General features: G+C 38.4%; 1 protein-coding gene across 1 annotated transcript; it reads right to left on the minus strand.

The window, feature by feature from the left end:
- Positions 1-188: 188 nt before the first annotated feature.
- LOC100121587 (nuclear pore complex protein Nup153) lies at positions 189-16,100 on the minus strand. Its single transcript, XM_016985450.3, has 34 exons — positions 15,645-16,100; positions 15,424-15,571; positions 15,213-15,347; positions 14,885-15,105; positions 14,637-14,793; positions 14,403-14,552; positions 14,188-14,324; positions 13,865-14,112; positions 13,449-13,801; positions 13,263-13,342; positions 13,043-13,186; positions 12,726-12,908; positions 12,455-12,647; positions 12,291-12,374; positions 12,123-12,224; positions 11,901-12,044; positions 11,721-11,819; positions 11,528-11,651; positions 11,221-11,430; positions 10,965-11,142; positions 10,745-10,880; positions 10,510-10,667; positions 8,841-8,964; positions 8,073-8,369; positions 7,687-7,993; positions 7,383-7,603; positions 6,873-7,306; positions 6,100-6,794; positions 4,718-6,016; positions 4,164-4,623; positions 3,725-4,089; positions 3,201-3,643; positions 2,981-3,108; positions 189-2,734 (listed from the first exon to the last, which is right to left on the minus strand). Exons 2-34 carry the CDS (start codon positions 15,556-15,558, stop codon positions 2,680-2,682), a joined length of 8,199 nt encoding a protein of 2,732 aa, XP_016840939.2. The 5' UTR covers positions 15,559-15,571; positions 15,645-16,100; the 3' UTR covers positions 189-2,679.
- Positions 16,101-16,540: the final 440 nt, after the last annotated feature.

The following is a 16,540-nucleotide window of genomic DNA, read 5'->3' on the forward strand; positions in this document are numbered from 1 at the left end:
GTTTTATAAGTTATTTCAATTTTGTTAACAAAGCGTCATTTAGAAGCATTAATAATCTATATTTTTATATTTTTACAATATTTCGGACTATACTATAAAATTCATTTGATAATCTAACAAAAAGCAATATTTTTAATGGTAGAAATACAAATGCACATTACATTTTTTTGTAAGAAATACAACACATATTGATGATAGATTCTTACATGTTTATTTATAGTTTTACAAATTACACAACGAATCCAAATCCGTTATATCGTGTTTTTCTCTCTTTCCTTTCAACTGTATCGAATAATTGCGCCGTTAATATGATGGCACGCTCTTTGCAGATTACAATAATTAACAGGTTATTACAAAAAGTAAAATAAACGTCTGCGGTATTGTTTTCATTTGATACTTCAGTATTTACGTATACACATCGAATCAAAATTCGGAAGATTGGAACATTTAATGCCAGTATTTGTATATTAGTTTTTTTTTTGTTCCGTTGATTTTAGCTATGAATTTTTTTTATTTAAAAAAATCATATTACGAGGTGAGGTGCTCGAAAGTCAAATCATTTATACATTTACATATATATTTTTGTATAACAGAAATGTGGATCAACAATGCAATCAACATATCGTAGTCTGAAATATTGTTTTACATTACCCATTTATATATGTTAAATTAGGTCATGAAGGTGTTTGTCCATTTAGAGTCAAAAAAATTACGCGAATGTAATAAGTAATTTGAAGTTCATCATAACAGCGTTCTTTTAGATCACGAAAGAGGATTTTTGCCCTTCTAGGAAGACATTTTTATTGAAAATAAATTTTAATGCTCTACCTTTGACAAACTTAAAACAAAACAGAGTTCGTTTTCTTCTTGAATCTTTAAACACATAATTTATTTACACAAGAGACTTTGATTTAAATTCTACAAAGATTTAAAACAAAGTCTTTAGCTTAAAAGGAAAAAATAATAGTGATACAACTAAGCTTGCAGTTTCCTTCTTCTATTTACGTGCCGCATAAGAAGTACGCAACTAAATATTAGCCACGTATCGACACTTTATTTGCACGTTAGCTAACTACTTGTCTTTTTATATCTGGGACTTCTAAAAATTTATGTGCGCTTTTCATTTTAAAAACATAATTTGCCCTGTTTTACACGATTCATTTATTCATAAAATAAGAAAAGATAATTTTATACAAGTTTATTTAATAATATAACAATTGTTAGCTATAACTGTACATTTTTTTAGAAGTCCCGATGAAATTATAATGAATCGCTAAATAATTCTCTTGTCCGCTTTCTCATTCACATTTTCAGTTTTCTTCACACTATTTTTTATGGTCATCCATTCTGATAATAAAACACTTAGCACTATCTACGAGTTACCTTAATTGTATTTAACGCATATTTATATATATATTAAACTAGGAAAATGGCATTCAGTCATTTATTACAAGATTATTTTCATTCTGGTATTTCGTATAAAAAAAATATACAATTTCGATTACATTTTGGAAATATTTTTGTAATCGTAGCTTTGTACTAATCCGAATGCCATTTTTACTTTTACATTTATTAATTTCTCTTTCGCTTTCTACTTTCTTTTCATTCTCTTCTACACATGCATACTTTTTCGTTTTTACCTCATATATATATATTACAGTTTTGCAGGTGGAAAGTGCTACGATAAATGACGTTCGTAGTACCGACCAACGGAATCCTATCTAAAATATAACGTTAGAACTTTTATTTTTATATATTTCAAAGAAGACTAAGTAAAATTGGATAAATCCTCGCGTATATATATATAATCGTCGTCATAGTGAATGTCAGTTCGTTTAACTTTTGTTGAAAAAGAGATTGCTCATCTCATTAACAATATTTTTCGAGCTGCAAGCTGTTTACTGCTGATGTTTATCTTTAAAATGTAAAAAACGATATCGTTTATCCAAAAAACTCTAGTATACAAATCTTTTTTCGCAAATATGCAAGACATTTTCGCAATTTCTCGCCTCTTTTTATTTTTATTATATTTATATCTTTCTTTGCTGTTTACGACCGCTACTAGACAATATCCGATCAAAAAACGCAGAACTATACTGCGATCACAGATTAGTAGTTAGAGTTAAGCATATTGAGAAATGATAAGAGAGAAAGAATTTCCGTTAATAGTTTCCATGTATATATTTTTATCAGGTGTATGTTAGAAACGTCGTCACGAATTGAACAGAATAGCCTATTAGATACTTACCTACGGAACCGAATTGACGCTAATTCGTTAATAATTAATCAACTTGTTTTTGAATATTACGTTTCGTGATTTTCTAATTTCCTTCTTATCCTCTGCTTTTAATATGATCAAGTAAATAATTTACAAATCATAAATTTTCACCAGTTTTGCACATGATAATTTCGTTCTTAAGTGGACACGCGAATTAACATACTTTTCTCCTTCATTTTCTCACACATTACTTTCACATCCAGCGAATAATTAAAAAAGAAAAACTAAATCATTGTTTTGTCCATGGCCGTTCAAAGTGCCACTTCTCCTGATTTTTCCTTTCTCGTTGTCACCGACAAGCACTGAGTTTCTTAATCCATAGTTTATATTCACATTTACGCACGTATTACGAATGAAGCGTGTTGCATAATGTTTACACACAATGAAAGATATCCTCGGATCTACTGCCTGGGCATTCTTCTAACTGCTTTTTTAATTTTCCTCGCAGGCGGAGCACTATTAAAGAAAAAAAAACATACCATATACCACACATCTATTCTTCTTGTAATAATTAAATATTTTTATGTTCTAGTATTACTATTTTCGTGATTTAATAAAAAAAGGTAAGCCGTAATAAGAAAAGTCAACATTGGCAGACAACTCTATCAATGTTTACTTAACTTTGATTAGCCATTTTCTACATCATCAAAAACTAAACATGAAACCAATGTATTATATAGAATGAACAAGAAATAAAGTTACTTGAATGCTGTCGGTGCACTGCCGGCTGTGAAGTTAAACGTTGGCTGAGCGTTAGGATCAAAAGCCGGCGCAGCTGCAGGCGTGCTTGGAGCATTAAAATTAAAACCACCTGTAGACGGCGCTGGCGACTGCAATAATACATTTTTATTATTATAAATAAATGTTTGCAAAATAATTACTATAAATATTGTATATTAGATTACGTGAATGTAAGACTTACACTTCCGAAGCTAAAGCTGTTGGGTACATTTGTGTTACCGAAGTTAAAACCACCAGATGCAGCTGGAGTAGAACTGGTGGTACCTGGATAGGCGGGTGGAAGTCCCGTCGGTTGACTTGTCGCGTTACTGGGTGCGTTAAACATCGGCGTAGTGCTAGCCGCAGCAGCAGCAGCTTGTCCAAAGAGGCCAGGTGTAGCACTTGCATCAGGCTTCGGGGGCGGATTGAACGTAAAGTTGGCTGTTGGTGCAGCCGAAGCGCCGCTGAAGCTACCACCATTAAAACCGTTTCCAACTTGCTGTTGTGGATTATTGCTCGAAGCACCAAAGCTAAATATGTTCTTTTGCTGATCATTATTGGATGTAGTATTGGAACCCGCTGAAAAATTGAATCCGCCAGTAGCTGGGGTAGTTGCTTGTGACGACTGGCCAAAGGAAAACAAACCTAAAAATTGAACGCTTGGTGAAAACTCTATGTGCGTGAAAATGTGCTAGTTAAATAAAGAGGAGGAAACAATTTTTTAACCTGATGATGATGGTGCAGTTTCGGATGACTTTGTTGTAGCTGAAAATATATTGGGAGTCGGTGTTGCCGAGAAGTTAGGTGCAGCACCGTTTCCGAATAAACTTGGCGTTGTTCCGAAAGGTGAGGCAGCTGCGCTCGTTGCAGTTGTAGGTGTTCCAAACGCCGATGGAGCTGGAGATGCTGTGCCAAAGCCACTTGTTTCTGACTTGGTTGTTGTTGTCGAACCGAAACTTGGAACTTTATTATCAGGCTCACCGAAACCTGATGCATTTTTCTTTTCTTGACCGCCAAACATCAAGGGCTTGGTTTCGTTTGCATTCGTAGTTGGTACTGGACTTCCAAAAAGAGATGGTGTCGTTTGATTTCTGTAAAATTTACATAATTTGAATTTTACGTTAGTTACGTACGATATTTGCTATGAAAGAACAATGCAACTTACGCCTGGCCTCCGAAGCTTGGACTTGCAATCGCAGTGCCGAACATTGCTGGTGGCTTATTTTCTTGTTGAGTAGCAGCCATTCCTGTTGATTCAGCAGGCTTTCCAAACGAGAATGTAGGTTTAGGAGCACCAGCCGAACCAAACGCAGGCAGAGATGTTGTAGTGTTCGAGGTCGTAGAATCAGTAGTTTTGGGCTGAGCACCAAAACTAAATAACGAGGCACTTGTTGTTGCTACTGTCGTCGCAGAAGACCCGAAAGAAAATGTTGGCGCTGCGGGCTTGGATTGTTCGATTGACGCACCGAACAGTGTACTTTTGGATGGTTCCAGTTTTGAAACGGTTTCCGACTTTTTGTCTTCTACTTTAGGAGCATCACTTGTGCAGGGTTTCGGAGAACCAAACAAAAAGTTATTGGCTGGCGTGTCAGTCGTTGACTTTGCAGTCTTATCGGCAGTTGAATCTAAAATATTTCATTAAATAGCAAGTTAATTAAACACAATATTACAAACTTGAAGACCATAAAGAGAAAAAAATGAAAACAAAAAAATGCCCACCTTTAGCAGTCTGAGTTGGAGAAGCTGCTTGAGCTCCAAAAGTAAAAAGACCTCCAGTAGGTGCTGGGACGGTTTTCTTTTCGTCTTTATTCTCTGACGCCGGCGCCCCAAAGACAAATGCAGCGCTCGGTGCTTTTGATACAGCGTCAGACTTGGCTGGTGCTCCGAAAGAAAATGTAGCCGCAGACGTAGAATTCGCTTCTTTCTTATCTTTTGCGTCAGCTGCTGCTCCAGCACCAAATTGGAAGATTGCAGTAGTCGCTGGAGTTTTTTCGTTTTTATCTTTCGTTTCAACTGGTTTTGCTCCAAACTGGAAAGTCGCTGTAGTCGCTACTGTGTCACTCTTAAATCCAAATGAAGGAGCCTTTGAGGTTTCAGGTTCTTTGCTTTTATTGGCGTCACTTGGAATACCAAAGCTGAATCCTCCAGAAGTAGTTTGCGAAGTCGAGGTAGGTGCGCCAAAAGTAAAGCCGTTGGTTTTAGGTGTAGTAGTCGGTAAGTTGGTCGCATTATCGGCTTTGTCGATACCGAATTTGAAACTGCCCGCATTTGCCGGCATGTCAACGTTAAACTGTAACTTAGAGCTAGACTTTGGAGGAGCTGAATCTGTAGTTGCTCCCGCTCGGGGTGTTTCGCACGCAACGCATTTATTTACGTCAGATTTGTTCGAAATCATGCATGTATCACAAGTCCACGAGCCTTCCGGTTTTTTGAACTTGTCACCAAAACCGCTCGACAAACTTGTGCCTGTGCCGCTGCTCAGACTGGTACTGCTGGCGTTGTTCTTTGCCAAACCAGGTCGAGGAGTTTCACACGCAACGCATTTGCTAGCATCCGATTTATTTTGTATCATACAGACGTCGCAAGACCAGGATCCTTCAGGCTTTTTGAACTTGTCTCCAAAGCCCGATGTTAATTTAGTTGCAACTGGAGCGGAGCTCTCAATCTTGCGTTTGGGACTGACATTTATGCTGCCAGGCTTGGCAGTGTTACAACAAGGGCAAGTTGACACAGTATCTGCATTGTGTACCATGCAACACGGACACTCCCACGAGGCTTTGACTGGTTTGAAGACATTCAACTGCGACGTACTTGAAGAATTTAGAGATTCATTTGTGTTAGTTGAAAACGGTTTACTCAAAGTGCTGATTGTTAGTTCAGTGGACGTTGATGTATTGATAATCGAAGCTTGTGAGCTGGAGTTAAGCTTATCCAAAGTATTGTGTGTTTTAGAATGTAGACTGCTTGATACCGCAGTACTACTCTTGATGAGTGTGTTTTCTTCCAAGGATTGCGGGTCTAAAAAGTATAAAAGAGAAGTATGAATGAATAAGTTTACAATTGAAGAAAATTAGTAAATAAAAGAATAAAAATAATATTACCTTCGCTTGGACATTCCAGAATTTCAATATCGTCTGAAGTATCGTGCTTAGTATTTTTGCAAGCTACGCAATGTGTCTCGTTTCCATTATTTTTTATCAAACATTCGTTACACTCCCACACATCTGACTGTTCTGCACTACTCGTCGTAGCGGACTGCTTTGCAAAGAAGTCCATTACACTACCCGACTTCAACTCATTAGCTACAGATGGTGTTTTTGGTTGATTCTCTTTTTTTTTGGCTTTTAATGTCTGCGATGGTCCAGACCAAATGAAATTTGGGAACGATGGTTGAGACGTCAATGAATCATTCGATCCTACACTTAACGTTTTCGAAAGTTCGTAAGAGTCGTTCATTTCTGCAAAGTTTACCTTACTTGGAGATATTGGTTTACTGAACGTGAAGTTATTGATCGACTCAAGATTTTTTGCACCATCTGCCAGCTTGATTGGGCTTGCGAATTTAAACGCATTGCTTTTATCTGTTTGCTGTTTCGATTGTTGCTGAGTTTGTTTATTGAATGAAGCGTCTGGTTTCGGATATGGAGGCAAGGAGATGTCAAAACGTGGAAGATTCGAGATCGGTAAAGCAATCGTGGGTAGATTAACAGCTTCCACAGTTTCCTCTTCTTCCAAGTTCGTTTTCTTCTTAGCTTTGAGAGGGGCTTTCCGCTTGGATTCTGCATCATCTTGCGTTCTACAAAAATAAGTAGATTTAGCAATAAATAATAATTAATTTCTAAGCAATGATATTTACTTGAATAAAAGTTCTTACCTTATGTGATATTCTTGAGTTGTAACAGTGGCAGGAGCACTTCTCGCACTCATTATTTTTCTGGCATTGACCGTCGAATTTTGCAGTTTCTGCCTTCTGCGAATTTTGAGGATATCGGGCACCGTAGGAACGGTCAGCTCGCGCGTCAAATGCCTTAAGCCGACTCTGGGCGATGCCGTGTCGTCTTCGCGCATTCGTTTTCGACTTGACGTAGGCGAGGAGGTAAGAGTAGTATTGTTGCCGATGCTAGAAGCATTTCCGCTCATCATGCTGCGCACAGGAATTTTCTTGGCGTCAGTCAGTGGTGACGAGAACTGCTCGAGAGCCTCGAGTATGCGGCGAGCCGTTTGGCTCATACCAGTAGTATCACTAGTTGTTGATTCATTCGAGGGATTCACCTGCACGCTTGCGCGTTTAGGCGCGCTCACTTGGTACTAAACATTTGTAAACCAACGTTAGCACATACAGAATATTATAAAAATTCGACGCGCTACTAAGTTGATGAAATACCTGTGATGCTTCAGCTAGAAGGCTGTTACCTCTCCTGTATAAATTTGCTGCATTTGATCCTCCAAACATTGTATTACCAGGATAAAATGGAGACTGTAATGACGCGGATCTGTCTAATGTATTGGTCACCATCATAGGATTAAAACTTGGTTGCCTACTGCTCAAAGATTCTCTGGTACTGCTGTCTAAGAAAAGAGATCTGGGTGATTGCAAGTGGCTTGCTGCAAATAATTACAAAAAGTTAATTTGCATGTAGATGACAGACTTGCGAATAAATGAAAAAACTTGTTTTAGAAAGACTTACTGAAATCGAGTTTATTATCGACGTATCTCCGTTTTTTCCCAAATGGTGAACTAAAACTTGTGGTTGGTGCTTCTTGCCTGTTGTTTTGTGGGATCAATGAACTGCATCCACTTGTGCTTTCACTTGTTTCCGAGTTGTCATCCACTCCATTGGCAGCTCCATTATTACCCTGCTCGGAAATGAGCAAGTTGAGAGTTGGTCGTGTATCCGAGACTTTGCTACTACCAGAAGCTGCTGGAAATGCTGGAGTGGATGCTACAAAACGAGGCAGCCTTCCAGGACCAGTTGGTTCTAAAAAATCTTGGGTCTAAAATCAGAACAAAATGACAGTATTAGCCCTGAAATAATATGTTGGCTCACTTTGTAGCAAAAACAGCTACACTCACAGTATCATTGTGGTTGGAGAAGTGTGCTTTAGATGAGTCCGCATCTCCAGCAGCACTTCTGCTCCTGCTGGGCTTTATGGTAAATGTGCCAGGAGGGTGCGTCACATCCATGCGTATACAAGGTCGCTTCAGCGGTGGTGGCTGCGTCAGCTTCTCCTCGTATGCCTTGTACTGGGGATTATCAGTTTCCGTGGCCTGCAGTCCAGCTTCATCTTGCGAATTGTTGAACCACTTACTGATCCAGGATGGCTGTGGTATCAGATCTGTCACTTTCGTCGCGACTTTTTTGACGAAAGACTGAAATAAATAGCAGACAGTGTTGTTTAAACTCCAGCAGAGGTCAAAGAATACGCGAGACAGCCGCGGTTTCGAAAGAACAAACAGTTTACGCTCGCTTCAGGGAAAGATAGACGACTCCCAAGGTTAAATCGCTGCTCGCGCGCTCTTTCTCGCGGAGAGCGGCACGAGCAGCAGTAGCAGCAGCAGCACACGAGGTAAAATTGAGGTTATAAGTGGCGCACTGAGCCAGGCCATCGTCTCTCTTTGATCTTTCTCGATCTGCGCGAAATCGCGGACGGCTTATCGTAGCTCCATGGCGCTTGGAAAAGACGTTACGGCGGTCGATCATGCTTCACGTTGGTAGGTACTCGTACTCGGAGAGCAAGAAAAAGCAACGAGACTAAAATAAGGGAAAAGGCGGGAGAGCGAGACGGAGATAATATGGCTCGCGCGCGGTGCCTTCGACAGACGAGCTGATCGTATACTCACGTTGTTGGCATCGTAGGGTTTCGACCTGGCGTTGCGCTGGCTCTGGTTACCCGAGGACGAGGTGGAGGGCGTGGATAGATGATTGTTGATCCTATCGGCCTCGTTGTTGTCCTTAGCCATGGTTCAGAAGCTGCTGGCCGCGCGGGCAGCGACTTTTTTACTTCTAGGCTATGAGGAGCAGTAGTAGCTGACGGTGCGCGGGGGGCTCGACTGCAGCGCGCAGTCGGTCGGGCCGCGGGGCCGCACGGTAGAGACAGGCGGACACTGTACAGACGAAAGATGAACTGGCGTAGATTTCGGATTTCGCGGGACGAGCTGCGGCGAGACTCAATGTAGACGGCGACGACGACGAGACGGAGACAAGATCAGCGGCGCAGCTCTCGTTCTTATTCAACTTCATCCCATGTACGATCGGGTGCCAGTACTGCTGGCAGTAGTGTATGTGCTGAGAGAGAGATAGATCAGTAGTGTGTATACGTATATATATATATAACGCGACTCGCGAGACTCTCGGTATGTGCTTATATTGTTCGGTCGAGCAGCGATATCGCGGTGTGGTATCGAAGCCACAGGTGATAACGGCCAGTCCAGCCAGTCCAGCCGACGAGTCGTGTATTATCACCACTTTGCACTGTGCACTATCTGCAGTCTGCAGTCCGCAGTCGTCTCTCCGCTAAAAATCTTGATCACTGACTAAAGTCGCGTTACTAGAGCTGGGTTCCGATGGATGCGCGAGCCGCGAAGAGAAAGAGAGAGAGAGAGAGAGAGAGAGAGAAAAGCGCCGACTGCGCCCCCCGCTGTCGTTATTCGGTTTTCGCTTATCGCTATATAGCGCTATAGTATAGGCTATATATATATATATATAGGCTTTTGTGCTTTCGAATTCGGCCGCCATGATAAACTCGCGGCTTTACCGGCTAATATACTCGAAAAGCTACTGCGTCTTCTGCATTATTGATCTACCTGTACGATAATCGTTATAATATTGCAATTTCGTAGTTATGTTCAAAATTCAACTCATTATAAAAATCTACGGGCATATTCTTCGAGACTAACAGGGAGAGATGAGCGAAATATTGCGAAATATATTGTAAAACGTGACGCTAACAGTCCGCCATGAAATAATCTACTTTCCAGATAGGCATCTCATGATTTCAGTATATAATATATATGCGATCGTATGACAGCGTATATCTCCCCCATCAAGCAAGTATACGAATTTTTAACCGGCGAAGATTCCGCGATTCTATCTTTTCTAGCTTTTTACAATTCCATTATGGCGGACGCATAATCTGTAATATGCAAATTTTTTTACGATTTGCAAATAGTGTAAAAGCGAGTGAAATGACCAAATCTTAAATTCGGGAATTTTCATTCATATTAAATATGTTCGTATACACACATAAAATAGTGCCCCTTAACTTTTTAAATCGACAACTGCTTGACCTTAATAGAGCAATTAATTTTAATGTCGCATATTTGAATTATATTACACAGAGCCGCACATCGTACTATTAATTATTTATAAGTAAAAGCTCGAACAGTTTATATCCTTAATTATTTCAAATATATTGTTTAATAAATAAGCTATTCAAGTATAATTACTTACATTCGATTATACTGCGAGAACTGCTAGTTTATTTTACAAATTATTTTACGTTTTATTTACAACTCAGTTTCTTGGTCGTATATATTTTCTAATTCTTTATCTTCGTTGAGTCCAACGAAATAAGTAGTTACATATCCTTTAGGTTTTACCCACGTATCGCCACGAAGATGACACCTAATGCCCTCGTCTTTTAAAACTTCGGCAGTTTCCGTTGTCACCTAAATTTTTCAAATCATTAAAGGCTATCAATCCTGTAACCATACTTTAGTTAAGAGAATACAAATCATTGCCGTACCTGAATTTTCCCCACTTCACCTGTTGTATCCATTCTCGAAGCCATATTAACAGCATCGCCCCAAATATCGTAAAGAGGTTTTTGCGCACCCACGACTCCCGCAGTTACCTCGCCGTGTGCTATGCCTATTCTTAATCTAGTTTTGGAACAAAATTTTGACGTCAACCTCGAATTTCGGAAAAAATTCTTATCATAGGTATGCATATGAATGGATTATTACTTGTATGGTCGCGTCGTTTGCATTTTGATACTTTCGAGAACATACATCATCTCGGCAGCGAATTGAACCATGACTCGTACGACGTTGTATTTAACATCCGATTCGGATGTACTGCTGCTGCTCTGGGTTGAATGTCGTCTCGATACTTCCAATCCACAAGCTGCCATGTAGGTAGTTCCTAAAAGGTGATCATCAAAGATGTAATTAACTTTTTAATAATATACATTGTGATAAATTTTGAAAACTTGGATCGAACCTGCAAGTTTAATTTTCTCTATCCGGCAAACGTAATTGGACTCGAACAGTAGTTTATCGAAGTGACAAATTATTTGATTGAAATCGACCAGTATGTTGCTTTCGTCGATCGATAAATCGGTTAAAGTTGCAAACATAACTGCTACGTTATCGTGAGCTTCGTGGTAGAGCGTATGCTCGTCCGCTCTATCCATGTTCAGATAAAAATCGGCTAAAATGAAAAATTTTTCATTTGGTAAACTACATAATTTGTATTTGTCAAAAAAAAAAAAAAAACAAACATCAACTATATCGACGAATAATCTTACCTACGTGCTCCGGGAGGATGTTACGCAGCAACAATTTATTAGCGTTTCTAGTGTGAAACGCTTCATCTTGTTCCTTCGTCAATTGACGTTTCCACTGGTAATCAAGCCTATTGAGGTATTCTGCCTAGAATAATTGTCGATTCAACGTTCGATTAATAATTAATCAGGAAAAAAAGATTTCAGTTAATTATACCTGGCGATCAATAAGGTGTAAAGAAAACGTCAGATACGCAACAGTCAGAGTATGCGCAAGTTGAGTTGGAAGATGAGGATTCCAGGTTTCGCCGTGTGACTAGAGATTGCAAATATATACGCGATGAATGCGTTGAAATGAATGCACTATTGGAATTTTGTTTGAAAATTGCAATCTCACCTTGAACATTGAAGCTTGATAGCTCCAGACGACCCATCCGTAAAACGATGCCATTGATATTGCGGCAAAAAGTTTGAGAACGAAATGGATTCTTAGAAATAGGAAAGTCGTTAATATAGCCAGAGCGCAAGTTTCGGTCAATTGCTAAAATAGATCAGAAGTTAATTATAAATTTATACATGTGCAAAATGCAATGTTTATCATTTTGTATATCCAATTTACCCATGGCGTCGAAATACACTTGTGTTTCATGATACTTTCGTTTTCCGCAATGCTCGATGTAATGTTAGTTTCTTCGTGTGATATTTCGTACTTGCATTCCAGCTATAATAAAAAAGAACGTCATTTCATCAATCTAATGACTAATATTTGTGTAAAAAAATGTATTACCATTAAATTGAAAACAGTTGTCATAGCTGTTATCATCGTAATAACTATGTAGAGAGCTATTCTAAGAACTTCATTCCACACGATCTGTAAAAAACAACTTTATCAATTTATGATTTTGTTTACATCACGTTTTGCAATAACAGTATGCGTAATAAGTAAATCACCTTTATACTGGACCAATAGAAAAAGTTGAGTATTCTGTTTCGTGGTGCTTGGTGAGTACTATGCTCACTATCGTCGTGGTACTTTTTGTAGCGACTCCATATAAATTGAGTCCATGTGACAGGTAGAAGGAAAATGAGAAATATTAAAGCTATTATATAAATTATCACCGTCTTGTTTACTAGATCCCAGCTACTAAAAATAGACAAAAATATAATCTTGTTTTGTTAACTCAATAATAAAATATAACGTGATAAAAAATGTAGCGGTTACGTGTAATAATCCGTGATAGTTAGCGGTATAAATAGAATACACCCTGCAAACAGTAGTACAAGCGTTGAGCACACGACGTAGAATTTGAAAAGAGGATCCGGTTCTCTCAGATACGGCACTTCCCAGCTCCATTGCGAGAACGTTAAACATAAAGGATTGATGTTTTCCCATTTGGTCCACTGCCTGCAAATGCATCGTAAATATATCCATCGGGTAGTTAAGTGGGACGTTGCAAATTTAACAAATGCACTTGAAATAACTACTTATACACATATACGTTGCGAGAAAGCAGCCAGATAGAGAATAACAACACTTACTCCCACTTACTAAGAGGCATTTGTTCAATAGCTTTTTCCATTTCCGCATCTGCTGCTTTTAGCATGAGATGATAGTCACGAAGACACGAATCCATAAAATGAGTTCGCCTCCGAAAACTACAGGCGTACACGTCAACGTGACTTCTAAAAATTGATACGAAACTTTATAATCATGACTTATTATCCGGGATATATGAAAAAATTATAAAACCTGACGCACCCGTTTACATGATTATTCTTATTCGACGATACTGAGGGAATACTTTCTGTTCTTACAAAGGTACACCGAACGTTATTACTCTGTAAAAATAAGAATAACGCGTAATAATATGTAATGGTTATAGAATCGAAATTGTTTTGAAAAAAAAAAAAAAAAAAAAAATTAAGATTCTAAAATATCGAGTACTTGTGACGAAGATCTTTCGTAAATGACGGGCGAGATGAGGTAACTCTGAAATATGCCATACTTCTCGAGAACAGCATCATTCAATTTCGTCACCGGGCTGCAATTGTACGAGTTAACGTCCAGAAGATCGAGGGTTTGCTGGGTAACATGAACCTTTCCTGCTTCGCCGGTTTGTTCCATTTTATTGGCTATGATAACGTCTCGCGACCAAACGTCGTACTGCCACTTGTTGGTTCCCAAAATCCCCGAAATTATCTTCCCAGAATGAACACCGATTCGCATGTTCACGTCGACGCCACTTTCTCTCTGCACTCTTGCGCGAACTGCATTTATTATGTTTATCATATCCAGGCCTATGACAAAAAAATATCGTTAAAACATATCGAACAAATGGACGTAATCTAGTTTTCCTATACCTAAGTCGACGCAGCTCTTGGCGTGTTGTGAATTCGGAATAGGCACGCCACTGACGCAGTAGTAACAGTCGCCCAAAAACTTGATCCTGAGGACATTGTGCCGTTCGGACGCTTCGTCGAAACTGCCGAAGAGATCATTGAGCGTTTCGACCAATTTTTTAACGGGTAAGGTAACCGTCAAGCCGGAAAAATTAACTACGTCTGCATAGAGGATGCTGACGTTTTCGTGAGTTTCGACATATAAATCTCTGAAAAGTGCACAGTCAGATATGAATTTAATGATTAAAACAGGTAGAAAAGTCACTTAGTTAAAAACTGCTTACTTAGAGATCGGCGACGCGGTTCTTCCTTGGTGAAATGGTGGTCTCTTGTGTTCTTCTATGAACTTGCATATGTCGCGAAAATTTTTCTTTATCTTGGCAGCGAAATGCGGTGGTAAAATACTTCTAGTTAATTGTTCCTGAAAGAGAATGAACAAATGTCAATACGCGGTCTCGTTTGAATTTTTGTTGCATCACAACAAAATAGTATCGCGTACCTCTTGATCCTTCTCATAATTTAGTCTAAGGGTTGATTCCACGCATTTTCTTCGATCCAAAAATGATCGTCTTGTCATAATTTCGTTCATAAAACGAAAGTAAAGCCCTAAGCAATTTACACATGTATGATATATCACATCTGATGATATCTAAATAATAAAATCATCAATATTCTCATTAGCAAGATTTTCCGAGTATGCCGTAAATCGATAAAAAATAGTTGTATTCATCACCTTTGTACCAATATCAGGTTCATTTCTGTACGTAACGAGTAAAAGACTAGCGATGTAGCAAAACGACGCTGTGACTCCAAGAATGAAGGCATGAAGATTGCTCGCTAATGGTAAAAATATATAGCACACCAGAAGCGTATGCGTCGCATAGACTGGCCTGTACATTGACATATAAAAACAAATATTGACTTTAAATTTTTTTTCAATTATATTTTATACTGCACGATATTGATTTTGTATGCACATACCTGAAAGACAAGCTTTCATTGCTGCTCTTCGAAGTGTAATAAATAGCTATCGACAAGTCGCCTATAACTAGTAGAAAAATTATCAGGCATGAAAAGTAAACTGGCAGATACGACTTTTTGGCGACTAATTCCGTACGAAAAGAGAGAGCTATTATTGGAAAAAGTAACGCATTGACGACGCCACACGCTATCAAATCCGCTACAACGTCTTTGATTTCCAGCTGTAACACAACAACAAAAAACAACGTATCGATTATAATTAGAGATAATCTTTCAGTCATACGACACTATTATCAATTAATCCTTCGCTACATTCTTTTCATCGTACCGTTGAAACTAAAACGATGCAATGCACTATTCCAAGAAGCAGTTGCAGTAAAACGAAAAGTGACATGTAACCATTTTCCAGTCTTGTACGATAAATCAAGTACAGCCTCTCGAGGCTTTGCTCCCTGAATTCTTTCTGAAACGTAAAATAAAATTAGGACTTTTTGGTCAACAGTTAGAAAAAGTCTTAAGTGGAAATTTTCGTGACGTACCCTCAAATTCGACCATGTCCAATCCTCCAAATTATCAGGAGAAACGATGAAGCTTTCGTCCGCGTTTCTTTGCAGTGAAGATAACGAGTTTCTTGCCACTAATTCGACATCCATGTTGAAAGTTAACACAGTCATAGGGTGCAATAAACTAATGCAAAAAATGTTGAACGTTGCAGAGATACAATGAACGACTTGGAAAAAATTTGTCAAAGATCACTCACGGTTATAATCGCACATTTGAGATTGATGGTTTTTTTTTCACGCGAAAGAACGTTTCCAGATGTTACTTTCTAAACTCATTTCTCGTTGATTATTACTTCATTTTCGCCAACTTATGTAGCTATTCTGTCTATATCGAAGGCGACGCTCGAATTTGAATATAATACTGTTGGTTTTCGCATTTTTAATGCCATACTGCGGTGAGTGCGTTCCACTTATTCAATTCTTTTGCTTATTATTCTATTCCAGACAGAAGATAAGCGCAGGTTTGAAATAAATTTCAACTATATCACACTGAATATGGATCGATCTTGATTAATCACCTCAACAATTCACAATATACAATACACTATTTCGACTTTCGATTGAAACAAGGCAAAACTATTACTTTGGAACATTATCAATGTACACGACGACTATTGTCACCGATTTATACACTACCTACAGTACTTGAACTAGTGAGAACACTGGTATACCTGTCAATCGACAAGTTTTAAAAGAAATATTGACCATCGACTTATCACATTGGATACTACCGCGATAAGAAGCCAATGACATCATCGACAAGCCAAGATTACATTTGTCCATTAATACTTTATAATTTTCGATGTTTTTCATTATTTTATTTAATAACAGTTCAGTTGGTGAAGAGGAATAACGTTTATGACTTGTGATTGAATTTAAAATTTGTCGCGTTTATATTTTGGGACTATTTTGTCCGTTATTTATCTTACCTTATCCTAATATAAACTTAAGAGATTTTATGATGATAAAAATTATCTAGCAGCGAACCGTTCACTATATAAAACAGAATTTTTTCCATTGGCGAAGCGGATATGATTTCAGGAAATATTTCACAGAATATAATAAGTGGTTTTTCTTTTTGAAACAAAAATCA

The sequence above is a fragment of the Nasonia vitripennis genome, chromosome 1 (genome assembly GCF_009193385.2).
Source record: "Nasonia vitripennis strain AsymCx chromosome 1, Nvit_psr_1.1, whole genome shotgun sequence".
Taxonomy (NCBI): domain Eukaryota; kingdom Metazoa; phylum Arthropoda; class Insecta; order Hymenoptera; family Pteromalidae; genus Nasonia; species Nasonia vitripennis.

Bases quoted from the DNA above. Each gene is read 5' to 3' on its own strand.
- LOC100121587 (XM_016985450.3), bottom strand. From the start codon at position 15,558: ATGACTGTGTTAACTTTCAACATGGATGTCGAATTAGTGGCAAGAAAC. The intron at 12,909-13,042 runs GTAAGTGTTGTT...ATGCATTTGCAG, and splicing joins ATGCCTCTTAGTAAGTGGGA to GCAGTGGACCAAATGGGAAA. The intron at 4,090-4,163 runs GTAAGTTGCATT...TAAATTTTACAG, and splicing joins CCAAGCTTCGGAGGCCAGGC to AAATCAAACGACACCATCTC.